The sequence below is a fragment of the Platalea leucorodia genome (genome assembly GCF_965183815.1).
Source record: "Platalea leucorodia genome assembly, chromosome: 1".
NCBI lineage: Eukaryota > Metazoa > Chordata > Aves > Pelecaniformes > Threskiornithidae > Platalea > Platalea leucorodia.
The window spans coordinates 4,667,434-4,683,476 of NC_138823.1; the positions used below are offsets into that span (position 1 = coordinate 4,667,434).

Consider the following 16,043-nt stretch of genomic DNA (forward strand, 5'->3'; position numbering starts at 1 on the left):
AAAAAACAGTTTGAAATTGTCATTGCACCAATGTGGATGGTCACTAAAAATGTATCTTCTACTCACCTACTGTTAGGGCATCAAATAACCGATGTATAGTGTCTATATCTTTGACAATCCCAGATTCTTGGATTCGCTTCACAAAATCATCCAGTTGCATGTGTGTTTTTGGCAATTCAAAATTTTTTACGTGGTCGTCTATTTTCATAACTTCTCTTTGTTTTTCCATCACTCGACTTATGAGCTTCTTCAGCTCCGGTTTGCGGTCTGCTTGAGAACGCTCAGAAGGAGGCATAGTTTCCACTATTTTTCTTACAAGATCAGTAGGGAAAATTCTTAAGTCTGTTTTATCTAGGTTCTGAAAGTCAGAAAGTGCATTTAGTAGTTTCCCTTGCATCAAGCTAATAAGCCCCCGGAGGTAGAAGTACCTTGCCAGCAATGCTGAGTTATCAGGTGGTAAGGTATTTATAGCTTTGCTGAGATGGTTGAAGAAGTCTGTATAGTAGGAGTGAACACACTGCAACATGAGAGGAAAGTGAATTTCTGGGATTTTGAACGTAGTAACTGATTTGGAGGGCATTTTTACAGCTAAAAACAAAACAAAACAAAAGTACATCGATTAGTATAAGCAGCAAGTAAAAGCATGAGTATCTTCGCAACCAGTCATACTACAAACAACAAAAGGAATCCCCATCACAGCCACAAGCAACTACATCGCATGAAATTCAAGTAAGATTACAGTTGTGCTGAGGACACAAATATACTTCTATGTCCATCATCCACATTATCGGAACATTCCCTAATCTGATATTATAAACTCTGGGAAAGAAAAAAAAAAGAAAAAAAGAAACAAAAGGAAAAAAACCCACCCGTGCAGTTTTTATAGGACTTGCTTTGTTAAACGGTGATAAGCCCAAGCCTACGTTTAAAGGTAGTGGAAAACCAGAAATAAGGTGGGTGAGGACTGAACATGGTTACTGACTCAGGAAGCAATTCTACAATATCAATCCTATTGTGACCCATCAGTCTTTTGTGGTACAGCAAAACTTACAGCAGGCTACAGACTGATTTTTTCCAGCATCTGACACTGTTTCTGGGAAAATTACTCAGTGATGTCACCCATAAAGAAAACAAAAAAGAGACTGTATTTGTTCAACACATTCTTCCCTTACCAACGCCTGTTTCTATTCTTCGAAGTGAGGAATTTCTAGTAGGGCCCTCTGGCAGCTTGATATCTTGCAGATTAGGCATACTGATTACCATACGCCTACTAATCATGTATTGTGGATTAAATCGTTTAGAAGCCATTTTCTCCATGGTCAGTCTTCTTGGGGTATGAAACATCAAGTTTAATCTGAGAAAAACAAAAAAATAGAACTAGTTTTAAAATTCAGTCTACATACACACTAAGTTACTACTTGATTTTATTTTTTTCTGTATACTAGTACTAAATTACCATTATAGCACCAATTTACAATTCCAACAGCCATGGCTGGACGTGTTCATATCACCCTTTTACAGTAATCTTAATAAAATGGCCTATCAATTAGTCATAATCTTATTCATAGATGACCTGATCTCATACCAATAGAGTCAAATGGACTTTTATCGTTGATATCAACAGAAGATTCAAAAACAGAATAAGGAATGAGAAAACTTCACCTGTCCTCTTCGGACTGGGTACTCAACTCAAGTCGAGCGAAAGCATCCATCTTTCTGTTCAGACGAGCTTTAAGAAAAGAGTGAAACATGTAGGTCTCTAAAACCTGTGAGACACAAACTGGTTAACTGTGGATCATTTACAAATTACATTTTTATTAGCACATTTTGATCATTTTTATTATCCTTGCATATGCAAAGCCGAGAACTTCCAATTTAGCAATCACAAAACCAAAAATATTTGAAAGTTTCGACAACAGAAAACTAACGCAGTTTCCATTCACATTCTGTACTTTCAGGATATTTGCTTAGTGGCAACTGGTAATCTCAGACCACTCTCCAAAAGATTAAACCAAACAAAAAAGAGAAGTACTGAGCAAAACATAGTTTTAGCTACTGAAGTTTATCAGTATATTTTCTGCCTATAACTAAGTGCTGATTATATTGTCTATGGTTTGGAATAAGAAGTTTGTGGCACTCTAAATTAACATTATGTCATCAAACTGAAAAGACAAGTGAGTCATCTTTTCTCCTAGTAACCCCCAAAATTGTTCCCTGCTCAGGTAATTATCATGGTGTCATCCAGAAATAATTTCTAAAAAGTCAAATTGCTACTTTTAGGATAGAGGACACCATAAAAAATGCCAAATGTGAATTAAAATAAGTGGAAAGTTACCATCTCCCACCTTTGCAAATTAAAGTAAGATGAAAGCTAGGATTTGAGGCAATACAACATGTGTGCTATATAAAAGTTAGTTCTAGCACAGGGCTTTTAGTATTGTTTGAAATAAACAATTCAGAAAATGAATCTGTTCAGAAAAATCAAATGCAAACTTCATCAGGAGACAACATTGTTATAACCAGGAATCCTGTCTGTATGTTTATACAACCTCCACCCTTTACAAACTTACTAACAGAAAGACAGTTGTATCTTTGAATGTAACCATGAAAAATTACTTTGATTAATGATATATCCCAGAGGCTTACCTAAAGTACCCTTGTTAGTCCTGGACTTTATCACAGGACAGAAAAAAAGCCAAAAAAACCCCCAAAAACCACACAAAAACCCAAGCAACCCCAAAACCCCATTGGTCAGGCATCAGTGTATTTCTCTGATGTTTTTAAAAAGCAAATGAGAAAATTTAAAAGTACCTAGATTACTTATGAATCTAATGGAAACATTTCACCAATAAATAGGTCATTCTTACTCAAGATGCCTCTTATCAACCCATTTGCAATGTATCCTGTAAAACGGCATCTACAAAAGCATTAAGATTTCTGCTTTTAAGTATTTCTCCAGTAGATGGCATATTTTGTTGGCAATTCTATGTACAATTCCATGACAAGCTGCAGGAACTGAAAGGGTCCTTTCTAATGGTTTTTGGAGTTCTCTTAATATAATTCTAGATACAACTAGTAACTACTCCGTATTGTGTTATCTTCTAAGATTTACTTGAAAGCAAACGTGCCACTATGTTATTTACTATTTAAGTGAGTCAACTGCTCAAAGCTCTTCTTAAATGTGCACTTCTGAATTTTAAATTTCAATTCATAGAATTGCCACTACTTTATTTATAGTATTAGAAACTGATAATGAAAATATTTTAGTTATTTCTATTAATTTGAAATCCTGGTCAGAACAATTCCGATTAATTTCTCTCCTGATGATGTATTAATAGGTTCTTTTTAATTTTTCCTTTTTGTTCGCTTGTTTTTAAGAATGTTTGTTAGTGTTGCAAGCTTTATCCAACAAACTTGATTTCCTATTTAGGATTCATCAGTTTGTTATCTTTGAATTGCCAGATATTCTGCCAAGTTTGGCAACTACCGCTGAAGTAAAACAAGATACTTTTCTGATTATTTCCTTCACACGCTGACATCATTTGCTTTGACCCACAGGTTTGTTAAACAAGGTATAGTATCACCAAAAGAAGTGAAGACACGACTCTAGTATTTTACTTTTGAGAAGCTTAAATAACAGCACAACACGCCTTCCAGGAGGTTAGAAGAAGCTGCTTAATAAAGTATCTGTTAAAAACTACTATATAAATTGCATCAAAGGGTGCAAGAACGTGAGAAAGATGCCTTGCATCTCTTCAGAAATCAGGTATTGACCATAGAATCATAGAATCGTTAAGGTTGGAAAAGACCCTTAAGATCATCGAGTCCAACGGTTAACCTATCACTGCCAAGTCCACCACTAAACCATGTCCCTCAGCACCACATCTACCCGGCTTTTAAATACCTCCAGGGATGGGGACTCCACCACTTCCCTGGGCAGCCTCTTCCAATGCCTGACAGCCCTTTCGGTGAAGAAGTTTTTCCTAATATCCAACCTAAACTTCCCCTGGTGCAGCTTGAGGCCATTTCCTCTCATCCTATCGCTTGTTACTTGGGAGAAGAGACCGACCCCCACCTCGCTACAACCTCCTTTCAGGGAGTTTTAGAGAGCAAGAAGGTCTCCCCTCAGCCTCCTCTTCTCCAGACTAAACAACCCCAGCTCCCTCAGCCGCTCCTCATAAGACTTGTGCTCCAGACCCTTCACCAGCTTCGTTGCCCTCCTCTGGCCATGCTCCAGCACCTCGATGTCCTTCTTGGAGTGAGGGGCCCAACACTGAACACAGCACTCGAGGGGCGGCCTCACCAGTGCCCAGTACAGGGGCACCATCACCTCCCTGGTCCTGCTGGCCACACCATTCCTGATACAAGCCAGGATGCCATTGGCCTTCTTTAGGATATACAAAGCCGTTACATAAAAGGCAGATTCATGCGCCCGTATTGTCTATGCTCCAGAGGAAAACAGACCTGCATCCTGCATAAAAACCTGTATACACTGTATACACTGGGTAAAAATTGAGTCATTTTGGAGTTTCAGCAGATCAAGCTTATGCTAACGAAAGGATCAAGCTTATCAGGGCAGCTGCAGAAAGGGACTCAGGGCTTGTACAGAAAAACTCCACAGCCCTACAGGGTTTCAAGCTCAGATCAGTGAGCTAAGTTAGCAGAAGGACTAAGAAAAACTAAGTGGGGATTTCAGGTTGTCCTTTAGCCTCCAGCACTATTGGGCCTGGCCCAAGGCTATGCACTATAAGCTACGGTTACATTACCGGGTAAAGCACATGTCAGGTAAATCAACCTACGTCCCGTATGCCCTGTCACACTGCAGTGCCACTCGTGCTCAGAGTCAGCAGCATGCGTTCGCTGTGGCGCGTTGTGGGAAACAGGAGCGTGGCCTGGAGCCAAGCAGGCATCGCCAACTCCACGCCCTGTTGCTCAGGCTGCAGATAAAACAGGTACTTTGACTTGTGTCCTTTGAGCTCCCTTCTGCTGCGCTCACAGGCTTGCTGAAAACTCATGTCTGCATATGGGCTTCGATCCAAACAGTCTGGACAGGTGCCTGTGCTTAAAATACAGTTTAGATGTAGCTTTACTGACCATCTGCCATAGGTTAATCTCACCACCAAGGAATTACAGTTGATTTGCTCTGGAATTACATAGTACCTTGCTCTCCAAAATGCAGTCTACTGTTTTATCTGTTTATAGTAAATAAAATAAATTTGGGAAAGCATTCTGTGAAAGTTGGGGGTTCAACAACACCACACAGACCAAACTGTGACCATTCTATTACTTTTTGGCATTAATCCTAAAATACAGATGAATAACAGAGAATCACAACATATTTAACACTGAATTTACCTTTTTGTAAAATGGCTGGTCTCCAATTGCTCTTGTTTTCAGAAATTCTTCACTGTTAAACACCCTATGTTCATAATTTAGATGGTCTTTTACCTCCCTGGAGACAAAAATAAATAAATAGATAAATAGGCTTGGAGATTTGTAAGCAAGTTGCACTTCTGCAGTAGCAGCAGCCCACTGGTACTACTAGAAATACGCTGCAGCATCAGAAGGCAAAATACAAACGTGCTGCAGTATCAGAAGGCAAATTCAGTTTTAATGAGCAAGTCCGAGTTACTGAATCATAGAAAAAGAATGCAAACTCTTATTAAGTAAGACAGGCTACCTGCTGCCACTGCCATTTCAAATCAGCAAATTCACTTAGAGTCTGTGGGATCGATTTGAGTAACCCACAGAGGAGAATCTATATACTTATGTCATGACTTAGGCTCCAATCCTGGAATTACATTTACATACACAGTTCCTGAATCACATACAACCCGTCTGGAGCAGTAAAAAGACAAGTGTACCTATCCGCATAGGCAATCTGAAAGATGTGATCTGACCTCACACTCTCCCATTACGTTGCAGCTGTAACATGCACGTGAAATATTATAGATTACGTATTTTTTTGCTGCACTCTCAAAGCCAGCAACAACTGGCAATTGTGTTAAACTAAAGAGACAGAACTATAGAAATAGAAGAGAAAACGAGAATTCAATTCTCTGAATTGAAGTCTATGAGTAAGAAAAGATAATTATTTAAGCTAGAGATGTGCAAGTAGCTAAAATCAGGGCTCCTTTTATTATTACATCTCATTTCATCTACTTATGCTGGGTATTGAGGAATAAGAAATTCCCATTAAGATATGTGAACAAAGAAAATAATTTGGTGAGCTAAAATTTGAATGTAAGCACAAAAGGGGAAGCTCATACCCATGCATAGCCCCGACAGAAGGCCTATACATCACTTGTCTTTCATAAATCAGTGCTAAAAGCCCATTACCAGTTTATCAAGCCATATGGGTTCAGAAAAACGATGGTTAGTGAAAGTATGTAGTTCTATAGAATTCTACATAAATTTAGCATTGTTTGCTTTAAACACAGAACCTCCACGCACACAAAAATACTACAGTGCGTCACTGAAGACAGTAGCAACTGGCAGCACAATTGCATCAGAGATTTACTTTCCTTCACTCCTGGACGCTGGTAGATATAGCATTAGAAGACAGAAGAAACAAGGCTGAAAAAAAGAACAAAGAAAAAGTTTGAAGGAAAGGAGAAAGAAAGCAAGAAAAGAATCAACCCCTTTGCCAAATGTATTACCTCTTAGAGAGCAAAGCATCTGTTAATTTTTTGTAGCCAAGCGTTTAGTGCGTTAAAGAGTTCAAGCTGTTAGCAGCAAAATGCGTTTCTCCTCGTCTTTATCTGGAACATATTGTTGCCAAACACTGACATCCACCGAATCCCACAGTAGCAGCCCATCAGGTTGTAAATGCATTTCATTTTCCTCATCCAGCCGTGCTAGCTGTAAAGTCTGTTCTATCCTGCATACCCAGCAGCTATTGTCCCCCTGGAGGGCCCAGCCACTTGCATGAACACTCCCCAAGCTGACCCAACAAAAGCGAGCAGGTTAACAGAGACCTGGTACCTGGACTATATAAATTAACCCAGCACCTTCTGACTGAAAGTGTTAGGGAGCATTTATGTGAGCAATTCGGTAGCTGATCCAAACGGGAGCAAGAGGCAGCAAGAACGAGCTGGGGATGGTTATCCACACCGCTATTTGCAGACCTCTGTCCATATAATCAGATTTTTTATGAACATCAGGTAGGCAGTTTCATTTTCATGGTCAAGTATGTTAGTATCCATGTAAAAAGAAATGAAGCATATGTAAACCAGCCATCCATTTGCTGCACTTTTTTGTACAAATCACCTGTCGCACTTCCATTCCCTCCCCAAATACAAGCAAGTAACAGCAGGAGTTACAACCAGTACCCAGATAAAGCAACTGTGGGTAAACACATTAGATTAGGTTAAGAAACAAGGAAAATTAGCATAGCTGGACCTTTTTCTAGAGGAAAAAAAACAAAACACAACCTACCCCACATCATTATTAAAATGTCACTCCCAAACCACACCAAATACCCAGAAGTTCTTGTGCCAACTCTGTCCTTGAGCTGAAACAGCTCCTCTCCCTCCTTCATTCTCTTGTGGTTGCAATCTCCAGATCTCTCATCCCTTCTCAGAATTTGTACAGTTAGCCAAAACACATCCAGGTGTTCTGAACTCCCGATCCCGCTTTCAGCTCTTCTACCCTGTCCCAGTTCAAATTCATTTTTCTCTAACAGGAGTGACTGTTTCCAGTTACAAATTAATACCGCTACGGGCCCTTAAGCTTTTCCTAATTATGAAATGTGAGGACTGCACTCCTCTTCCTGTAATCTTCATACAAGAGACACAATAAGGTTCAAAATTAGAATAGTTTTATCTAAGATGTCCTAGCGATGTATATGTACCCGAATACATTAATTATTGATATTCCAGCAGGACCTCCTTCTCAATTTCCCTCAAAAAACTTTATCAATATTTCATAAATCTCTTAAGTAAGACAAAATAAAGAATATTTTCAGTGACAGTGGAAGTGTCTTAACCAGTGCCATATGCTCTTATAATAAAAAATACTATATCGACTCACCTGAAGATATTAACAATTAACTGCAAAGTTGTTTGCTGAACTTCCGTATTCAGTTTCTGTTGCCAAGCCCTTCTACGCATTTGGAGTTCACCAAGATCTGTGCTGGCTCGGAGATGGCAGAGCTCTAGATCGTAATGCAGCTGAAGACTCTCCACTCTACACAGAGAAGAAAATTATCAAATTACATCCTAACACCAACGATTTTTTTCATACCTTTTAAAGAAAAAGTCATTTAGGCCTCACACATCTTACAGCTAGAGAAAGTGCAAGATTGATTTGCAAGTGTTGACAAGCTAACAAGATTCCTGGAAGTCCTACTAGTACATGTAAATCACAGTGCACTCAGTCTTCTGTGTCAAGAACAGTGAAGTTCAGAGAATAATCAGTATCAGTAATAAAAAAGCAACAAGCATTCCAGGTATTGTAAAACAATATGGTTATGATTAGGACTGCTTAGAGTTACTTGTTTATTAATTAATTGAAATTTTCAATTTGCCCTTAGCAAATACAGTGTTCTTATATGAATGATATAATATAAGATAGTAATTAATAATACAAAATAAAAAAAAAAAACCTTAGAAGGTCAAGCATGATTTATGCACTAAGATAAACAAAACTTCAACATCTTTTCACCTTTTTATGAAAGTTTCCGCTGCTTGTGCTGGAACATCTGGAATTTCAGGTTCCTCTTCAGCCATTTTTGAATGTGTAATGTCTCCGTTATCTATATTAATTAGAATTAAGTCTTCAGTTTCCTTTTAACAAAAGAAAATAGAATGGCTGTAAATATGCTTATGTTGTAAAAACATTTACTTCTCCTTTATGTACTCCTCAGACAATGAATTATTTCAGCAAGAAGGTAAACCAGAAAAGGAATGGCTTTTTTCCCCAACTAGAAGATCATATGGATAACTAAACAATTACTTCCAAGAAAAAAAAAGGTCACTAAATTAATAGATATTAATCTCAGTATATAAACATATGTTAACCTAATATGTGCTTCATGTAGTATTAAATTAATCCTGGATCTCTAAGCCCATCCTTGAAAAGGTATACATTATGAAGAGATGTACAAAACCATATATACGTACACAAAGAAGCTCCCGGCAAGCTTTCTCCATTCAGCATTTACTCCTGTACTTACCCTGTGGGCTAACAGGGGGAGGGAGGGTTTGTGTATTAGTCTCAAACACAGAAACACATGCTAATGCACAAAAGTCACATGGAGGTAAAGCACAGGCTGATCCCTCAGTTTGCAATTTTAATAACCTTAAAGATCAGACTGCAACACAGTGTATATATAAGCAAACATAAAGTCTTTCAAATTATATCAAAGAAAAGCGTGTTCTCTAATCTGTACTTATTTCTGATAGTGACATCATCTTACCGCTAACTAAAATAAAATATTTATCTCCTTCATTTTAACTTAATTCTTTGTTCATTTTGGACTTGCCTAGATGGACCAGTTTCACTTTGGCTTATAATTAGACGGATTAATCTAATACAAATTTACACAATTTTTCTGTGTTCGGTTTTGAACACTCACAGAAACCCTATGTGACACCCTCAAAAAAATATATTCACATTAGCTCTCCACTATGAAGCTGAGTTTTTCTTAAATCTTTCTGGGTAACCAAGATTAACGTTACCCACTGAGAGAGGCTTAGTTAAATAAGATTCTGAAAAAAGAAGACAAAAAACCCCTCAGAAAAATTGCAAGATTATATTCTTTACATTGCTTTTTCTTTCTTATTTTATTAAATACTTAACTCCACAATGGGGAACAGCAGCATCATTACAGTATTTTCAAGTGCATGCTCAATTCTTAACCCAGATGCCTGGAAAAGGCACCTAATTCATCCCACACAACTCTGAGCAAAAAATAACCTCACCAATCTGAAGGGAAACTCTTTATACTATACAAATGACATGTAAGTTGAATTTTTCCCCAAATGAAACTTGAACTTGCAAAAATCATGATATTATCTTGCAAAGAAAAGAAAGGTAAGGGATAAAACAATAAGTTTTTTCCAGTAAGCCAGTGGTCACATCAGTATGGCTCCATTACTTTTCATTTCTTCACTTCTCACACGCCTAAATAAGAAAAGCAAGTTTCTAGATGCATCTGAAAGAAGGGAACAAATGCACAGAAAGTGAACAGCAAGAGTGGCAATTGTCTAAAACGTACCGTGCTAACTTCTTTAAAATGATCAATATGACATCCCATAAGGAAAGATGTTGGGGCCATTAAAAAATCCAGCATTTGCCGCGACAGAATAGGCACAAAAGTGTGTTGCCACTGAAGAGGATGAAGGTACAACATAAAGCATTCAGCCACGAGTGTCAACAGAGCCCAATCAGAAGAGAAGAAAACTATTCTCTGCTCAGTCAAAATACAGGTCATAATCTGGAAAAAACCAAAATGTTAAGTGTTCATAAAGAGTTATATCTAGAACATACTACATACGCATAAATATTTCGTCTGCTTGCGAAACTCAGCCTCACAAGTTCTGTTTTCTAATAGCTACCTTAACATATTTATAAATTGAAATAATGTCCACATAAGGATTCTTACAAAATTAAGAAGAGAGGAAAACAGAAAAGGAGAGAAAGTTTAATTGGCATTGAAAGTCAATGAGAGCTTTGCGACCAATGTCAATGAGGCTAGGATTTAGCTGGAATTGCTGAGAAGACCTGTTGCCTTTCTTTCGCAGTATTAGGCTGTAAAATGCCTATAAAAAGTACCCAGATGAAGAATATAAGCAAACCTGTCTTTGATGATGAGCACAAAGACTTAGACATCTCAGCCAAACATCTATTCAAGACTCTAGCTAGTCACATTCCTTATCGTGCCACTGCAGAGCAGTGCTTTCACAGAGCAATTCAGGAAGCTATCTGGAGATGCCCACCCTTTTCCACCCATAGAAAGGGACCCGATGGCATTTAAGCACCAAACTCAAATGCCTCAAGTTAGGTGGGATGAATTCAAGCCAAGACGACTAACGGCACACATGGGACATCTCACAGAGGTGCTAACGCATAAAACTCCATGCTCAAGGTGCACCAGTTGCAGAGAACCATTTTGGATTTAAAATAAAGTAATAAAGACTATTTCAGTTGGAAGTTTTATTCGTAACGTGCACATGTGGGCAGAAGCCCACATGGGTGGAAGAATGGGCATACCCCCCCCCCCCCAAAAAAAAAGCCAGTATTGCCTGCTTTCAGGACTGAGGAGGTTTACAAGCAGCCCTGGAAAGAGGCCTCCAATCTGTTCATTTTAGAGGAAGTGGCACCAACAATACTGACGACCTTGAGCAAACTTCACAAGTGGTCTTTGAGCAGGGAGTTGGATCAGGAAACCTACAAAGGATGCTCCAAACCAAAATTATTGTACGATTCTATGAAGCACTGAAAAAATTATTTGCAAATAGCTTTTTGTATTTTCCTGTCTTTCTACATCATTTACACTTTATTTATATGAGAGTGCCAACTGTTACCAATCCATCCTACAGACCCTTTTCTTACACATGAAAAGGTTCTTATGAATCTTGTAGCAAGGCATGTAATGAGAATTCAAAATAAAATCTGTCAATCTGCTTCGGTATTTATATTTTAAAATATATTCTTAAGAAATTTAGCACCTATTGCTAAACCACAGAAGAAATCCAATATGACTTAATCTAATCTGGTCTATAAATAACAAAATATCTTAATAAGAAGTATATTTTTATTGTGCCATATCTCTAATATGCAGAACTAACACTATTCCGAATTCCTGGGTTTATAATGGTTTTTGGGTAACTAAACATCTTGATTTTTTTTAAACCACAAATTACCAGCACTGTCAATCTAATACATTTTAAAGTATCAGTTAGTTTTACCTGCAGCACCTGTTCTGGCTTGAAACACAGCAACGGAAGATGAAGATCCAAGTCAATAACTGGACTGTCTGGATCCTCTCGTGAAGGAATTATGATTTGAAGTGGTTTCATATTAAATACCTGTAATAACAGATGTTTTCCATTTAATTCTTAATGAAAATGTTCCCACAACACATTTAATTCGGGATTTTATTTGCAACTACAAAATATTAATTGAGAGCGAGAAGACATATTTGCATACTAGAGAAAACTGAAATAGAAAGAGAGGGAAATATTAAAAGACATAATAACTAGCTTGAAAGATTAACATGGACTTTGTCCCCTTTCATTCTCATAGCCAATAAAACTTTAAATAAATATATATATATATATATTCCTTTAACAGAATTAAACTTGCTTTCTTATAAGCATAATAAAATAATGGAATTTGTATTTGTAGATACCACTGGGAAATCAAAAGTACTGATAAAATTCATACAGGAAATAGAAAAAATATGAACAAAAGAACTGAACACAGGTGCTCACGTTAAGAAGACAGAACAAGCCAAAATGAATGAGCTCTTTCAGCGTTTCAAATACTCCAGCTCAAATCTCTGAGGGCCAAATCCTGCACGTGCTCCATATTTCAGCACTTAGCAGCTGGTTCAGCCAATCATTCAGACAATTTTGCAGCTGTGTTATTTTTGTCTTCGCTCCTAACCCCTCATCCCAGGGTCAAGGAAAGCAGCTAAGGAGAAGTACTGCTTCCCTAGAAGGCATCTCAGTAGACAAAAGAGAAGGTGTGCTGAAATCACTGACTCAGCTAACATATACGTTGAATTGGGAAGGGTTATAAAGAAGAAAATACAGCCCACACATCTCGGCTTCTACACTGCATACAAATGTTTATGCGAGCTTCTCTTCTCAGCTAGGTCTTATCCAGGCAGCAGGCAATCCAGAACATTTAATCCACTACACACTGTTCTGCTTCCCCAGAGTCATTTAGACACAAGAAAAGAACAAGTCCAGAGCTGTACGTGTTGTTCCAGCAACTTATTTCTTTGGCCTCTTTTCTCTCAGAGGGACTGCACTTCACATCCACCCATCGCACAATCAAGATGACAGCCATGAGCACCCACATCAGACAGCACGTCTCGATACGAGACACAAGATAGGGAGCTCCCACACTTTGGTTGAGTGATAGTTACATCATTTACTGGAGTTTATTCATGTGTATTCAATGAGATGGCAATGGCATACTGTTCAGGTGAACGCTAAGCTTCCATTCTTACAGAGCAGTTACAGACTGGAGCTTCCAATCGCTTCTAGTAGAGACTATGTTGGCTGCCCCTCTAGAAACCGAAAGCGAGATGATGCTGTCCCCAGACCTACGCAGGCATCATCTCAGACAATAAGTAGTTGGCATGAGCCAAATTCTTCCCAGAAGAGTATTAAAAATTAAACAGCATGACCAACTGCTATGCCAGTGCTCAAGCCTGCACCCTGGGCACACCATTATTTTGTGTACTAATAATGCATAGTCTTATTTTCAAAGCACAGCTATTGACATCAGTTTTATATCAGCAAGTAATATCTCTGACCTGACAGTGAAGAATTTCCCCCAATTTATAGAAAACAACATCTTAGTGCTTTATAAGACATAATGTTAAAGCAATTATAAAATTCAGCATCAGTAGTTACCAAGTGGAGTGGTCCTGGTGGCGGGCTGGGTATTAAAAATAATTTTGCTGCAAATTCTTTTATGTGCTCCTCAATATCTAAATCCTTGAAAGGCCGCAGTTGCACTAGTAAGCTGAAATTAAATTACAGAAGATTACTTGTAAATAGTAATACGCGAACAAAAAAAAAAAAAAGCCTTTTTGCTGATAATGTAGAACTAAAGAAAAAAAAAAATAGGAGCAATGAAGCTATTATTCCAGCTAATTAATTTCTAATTTATTAGATACTTTAGCGGGTCCATTTAATTTTAATGATGCTGCTGTGTCAGAAGCAGGTTTTTTTACTTCCATGCATAACTTACTACTGCATCGTATGTATCGGAGGACGCAGATGGCACACTGGGTCTTATGATGGCAAAGAAAACCTAGAGGTGAGACACAGCTAAAGGAAGTGTCTTACAGAGATTGCCTGAGGAACAAAACACCCACAGCTGCAACAGTGCCATGGCGGTCCTCCCATCCCAAGCATTAGACATCAGCTCTGGGATGGAAAACAGCATCAGAGGAAAAGAGAGGTTGTAGACACGGGCTTAACGGCAGAGGAATGTGAAGCAAGAGCCATATTTAGTGTAAGGCCTAGGCCTGCATGAACGCTGCTCTTTGCTATTGTTCCTACCCATACAAAGAATAAATACAGTTGCACAAACCTATCACATGTTTCTATTTTAGAACTGCATTATCCTAGCTGTGTCAAAGCCACAAAGGTCATGCGGCTTATATTTATATGCCAGATCAATTCATCAACATTTAAGCATACACAAGACTGCAAACCGTTAAGTCCAACGGCATTTCTGAAACGTAACAATTAAGAAGCATTTGTAGTCAGAAAGGGCATTTTGTTCGATACATGATTCACATGCATGTTCATAGCAAAAAAAGAAAAAAAAAAGAAGACCGCAAACCTTTACAAAATCAGAAATTTAAGCCTGCAAATCTATATATACAGAAACTAGGAACTTAATATGGCTATATAGTCCCTCGAGGTTTTATTTCAGTTTGCAGTTTTACTGGTTTCCTGCAGAAGAATACTTGTTCTTCAGGGAGAAAGTGTTCTAGAAAGCAACTGAACAGGTCAAGAGATATATCAGAATCCAGGACATCATATTTGTGTATGGCATTTAGATTCCTGAATAAAAATATCCTGTTGTATATTACTGAGCTTTTAATTGGATTAATGAGACATTTAAGTTCACTAAATTTACATTTGGAAACTGCCCTGGGCTGAGTACTAGGCTGTTAGACATACTCCCCAAAAGCCCATCAGCTATTTAAGGGCACAGAGGAGGCAGGGGGAGGGGAATTTAAGAATTATCAAAGCAAACCAGACAGTAGAGTCATCAATTTAAACAAATATGCTGTCACACTTCGCAACACCTTAGATGTGGCCTAACAGCATAGGTAAACCTGCCTTTTGTTTGTTTGTTTGTTGGGGTTTTTTGAGACAAAAGGCACATGTCAACATATCCAGTAAATGTTACAACAGAAACAACCTGACCCCGGTGCTGAAAAAGCAGCAGATGTACAGAAAGGACGGTAAGAGCTCCCTAATCAGTACGCTGTGCCCATTAATGCAACGTAATAGCAGCTGACAGCTCTGCACTGCAAACGTCTGCTGAAATAAATGAAGTAATCTCTGAAACATTAAAGCGGAGAGCTAAGGAGTTTATCAACCTTCCATTACCTCTATTAACTGTCCACAGACAGAGCTTTCAGAAAGCAAGAACATCTAAGAATAGGTCCTTTGTACTGCCTCGATGCTGTGAGGTATTTGCACACTTCCACCTTTTCTCAAGGCGGCTGAAAGGACTAATACACAGGTTGGAAGATTTACTGTCTGAATGGAGCCCATTCATCCATCCAAGGCGGGAGTTCATCCAGAAGGAGATGACTGCCAGCAATATTTCACTTTTCATGTAGCGTAACAGATTGAAGTAAAACTACCTGTGCAAAGGGCCAAAACCTCTCAATTTAAAACTGAACCTTTTCAAATAATGATGTCGAATAATCCAACAGTCGCGGTGTTGTGAAGCAGTCTAGATACACATCCGCTTGCTTTGGAGAGAGGCAGACACGCTCCATTCAAATTGTTCTGGGTTTGGAAGCACTGAACACTAGCAATATGTGAGTTAGTTATAAAATTAATTACACAGAATATGAAGACCTTCATTAGTATGATGAAAGCTTGCAAGTTCACCTTGCAGATCAAAGCACCTGCATGGATTTATAGTTTGACGTTGTCTTTGTATCTCAGTTTTTGGTTGTAATTTCTACTATACTCTGCCCTTTGAAAAAGTTTAGGAACGCAGGTTTTATCTGGGAATGCTTATGATAATAAAATACTTTTCAGGACTCTTCTGAATGAAAACAAGTACCACCCCACCTATAAGCAATCCTGTGCACTGCAGGTCCTGGA

The 16,043-nt window shown here is 38.3% G+C and overlaps 1 protein-coding gene across 2 annotated transcripts in view; it reads right to left on the reverse strand.

The window, feature by feature from the left end:
* Positions 1–16,043, reverse strand: part of DENND3 (DENN domain containing 3) — a 41,165-nt gene that overhangs the window by 14,439 nt on the left and 10,683 nt on the right. The window contains exons 5-13 of one of the 2 annotated variants that reach the window (XM_082323353.1): positions 13,593–13,704; positions 11,913–12,032; positions 10,220–10,438; positions 8,665–8,786; positions 8,032–8,187; positions 5,356–5,452; positions 1,663–1,766; positions 1,173–1,354; positions 67–588 (exon numbers count right to left, since the gene is read on the reverse strand). In XM_082323353.1, the coding sequence (XP_082179479.1) occupies positions 67–588; positions 1,173–1,354; positions 1,663–1,766; positions 5,356–5,452; positions 8,032–8,187; positions 8,665–8,786; positions 10,220–10,438; positions 11,913–12,032; positions 13,593–13,704 (1,634 nt within the window). The remainder of the gene's footprint in view (positions 1–66; positions 589–1,172; positions 1,355–1,662; positions 1,767–5,355; positions 5,453–8,031; positions 8,188–8,664; positions 8,787–10,219; positions 10,439–11,912; positions 12,033–13,592; positions 13,705–16,043) is intronic. The other variant, XM_082323354.1, reaches the window with a different exon arrangement.